At 40.4% G+C, this 2,610-nt stretch overlaps 1 protein-coding gene across 1 annotated transcript in view; it reads left to right on the plus strand.

Annotated features, from left to right (window-relative positions):
* The window catches only part of ccdc18 (coiled-coil domain containing 18), a 39,200-nt gene that overhangs the window by 31,646 nt on the left and 4,944 nt on the right, over nucleotides 1-2,610 (plus strand). The window contains exons 19-21 of the mRNA XM_015396086.1: nucleotides 1,818-1,833; nucleotides 1,880-2,020; nucleotides 2,469-2,606. Of these exons, the coding sequence (XP_015251572.1) occupies nucleotides 1,818-1,833; nucleotides 1,880-2,020; nucleotides 2,469-2,606 (295 nt within the window). The remainder of the gene's footprint in view (nucleotides 1-1,817; nucleotides 1,834-1,879; nucleotides 2,021-2,468; nucleotides 2,607-2,610) is intronic.

The raw sequence follows: 2,610 nt of genomic DNA on the forward strand, positions 1-2,610 counted from the left end.
GGAAACACACAGCCAGGCAGACGAGCTCCGAGCCAGCTCCCATGTCAGAGGATGAAGAGAGCACATCCAGTTAGTCGCAGTCTGTTATGACCAATAGCAGATCAACATCAATATCATGTGATTCTGTGCCCTTTGGACACTATGAAATACCTGTCACTATCCGATCCGATCCGTCCCCGAAGCACGATGCTATGTTATTCAACGCCACAACGCAAAAGGGGCCATCAGGAACTAGCTGTGGGTCTAGATATACGGCCGAGGCGGTGAGGTAGTGGAGGCAAGATTGTGTGACAACGGAGGGACATGAGGGCCAAAAAGAGCTCAGATCCAGGTGGAAAAAGGGTCCCAGCGTTCTCGCGCACCTCGCTCTGCTAGCTGCTCCATCTTCACCAGTTGTTTTCACAATGGTGGTCAGACAAACAAAACAAGCCGGTAAGGAACCAAACAGGAAAGATAGAAGGTAGATTGACCAATCAGAGGCCTCCTGTCTGCGGTCACCTGCAATTTTGGAGATGTGCAGGAGGGGCGGGACATATGTGTTCACTGTGAAACACAAGCAGACGACCTGGTTTCCGAGTATAAATCAGGCTTAAGAAGAATGTAAAACCATTTTTCCAAACACATTCCAGATTATGGTTTTATCAGGAAAGTTTTAGTGTTGATTTTTTTTTTATTGGAGTATCAATATTTTTTGACAACCCTATTTAAAAAAAACAGTTGCTGTCACCGTGCAGATTAGCTGCTAAAACAACCACTAAATCTAATAGCACGCTGCCTCGTATCACCGCTCTCTGATCAGATAATAAATAGTGTGTTGTTTACTGAGCATAAATTAGGCAGAATACCACTTGGAATAGGAATTTGATGAAGTAATAAGACTATATTACAATTATAAGCTCCAAAATCCTGATATGGTATTAAAACTATTGTTGCGCCGATACCAATTTTTTGGCCCCGATACTGGGCTGTGCAGTATCAGCTGGTACCGATACCATCTGTTTGAAATTAATGTGTGTATATATGAAGAACTGCAGACTACTTGGATGTAAAATAATTGCCATCATGGCTTCATGTCAAGCTGCTGCCTTCCTTAGTGAAGCAGGAAAAAGACTAAAACAAAGTGAATCCAGTAGAACTTTTTATTGCCTACCAGAGGTGGGGACTCGAGTTTGTGACTCGTACTCGAGTCGCATATTTAATGACTTCAGACTCAACTTAGACTTGCATTTGAAGGACTTTAGACTCGACCGAGACTCGCGATTTCCGACTTGTGAACAATATTTTATTTTTTAAGTGTTTTTTGTTTTACTAACTTGACTGAATAAAAAAAACGGCAGAGGGGCTGTCAAACAGTCATGTAGCACTGATGCAACGCTACGTGACATATAGGCATGTGTTTTTCACTTACCAGTTAAAGATAATGATCATTCCATAGATATAATAGCGACCTTTAAGTTATACCGTCTCAGTGAAGGAGATGAAAACAAGGAGAAACAAGCAAGCACGCAAATTATTGAACTTATTTTTATTAATCATGTGATTAGAATTTATTATGCGATTAATTTAATATTGCAACAGGCCTACTCTAGACTTGAGACTTGACTTGGACTTGCAAAAAATGACTTGTGAACATGTCTGTTGCCTACTCAGGATGGCCCAGTCAAAATCTGGCAAATGACTTTTTTTTTTGTTGCAATTTTTTGAATCTGAGCTATTTTACCAAAAAAAAAATAAAAATAAAACGGCAAACATTTCTGTCAGATGTGCAAATCTGTTAGAAACATGCTGTTTGATAAAAGCAGGTTTGCTTTTTGAAGCGTTGAATTCATGAAGGTCATTTATCCAGTCACTGAGCTGATCCATGTTTTTGTGCTTTTAGGAGTCAGAGGAGTCCAACCGACAGCGTCTAGAGAATCAGCAAAGGCTTCAGAAAGTGCTGGAAGAACTTGAAGCCTGTCGGCGCCACCGTGATGCTCTGAGCCGAGAGCTGGACGCCGCCAAGCTGCAGATCAGGGAGACGGTGAAGTCAAAGCTTTAATAGTTTGATATGGAGGGAATTTTTATGCATTATTTCTGCTAATTTTGTAAATTAATAAAAGGTTTTGAGAATAACTTTTTTTTAAGCTTTATTTTTGCAAATTGTTTTGGATATTTTTTTCAAATTGCGTTTTTTTTTTTATTTGAACAAATAAACAAATATAAAATCTGCAAACATTTTTTGAAAAAAATTAAAGGAAATCATAAAAAATGGCAATATTGCTATAGGAATCTTGATTTTTCTTGATTTAAAAGAACTTTTCTTGAGTGAAAAGTTCTTTTAAAGTTTAAAGTTCATTTCTCGATAGCCCTTTTTTTTTTTTTTTTTTTTTCCATTTACCAGACGTGTGTCTTTGCAGAAATAACGGAACAACATTCACTCCATAGCTGCAGCCGTGTGATGCATGTGATCTAACCGCACGTTTGTGCAGGAGGCCCGGCTGTGTGGCGTAGAGGAGGAGCTCACGCTGAAGGAGGCCCGCTGGCTGCAGGAGGAGGCCCGTCTGCAGAGCACGGTCAGCGCTTTGGAGGAGGAGCTGGAGCTGGAAAAGGAGCAGCACAGCAAAGAGGTAC

Source organism: Cyprinodon variegatus, unplaced genomic scaffold, assembly GCF_000732505.1.
Source record: "Cyprinodon variegatus isolate N-32 unplaced genomic scaffold, C_variegatus-1.0 Scaffold775, whole genome shotgun sequence".
Classification (NCBI taxonomy): Eukaryota; Metazoa; Chordata; class Actinopteri; order Cyprinodontiformes; family Cyprinodontidae; genus Cyprinodon; species Cyprinodon variegatus.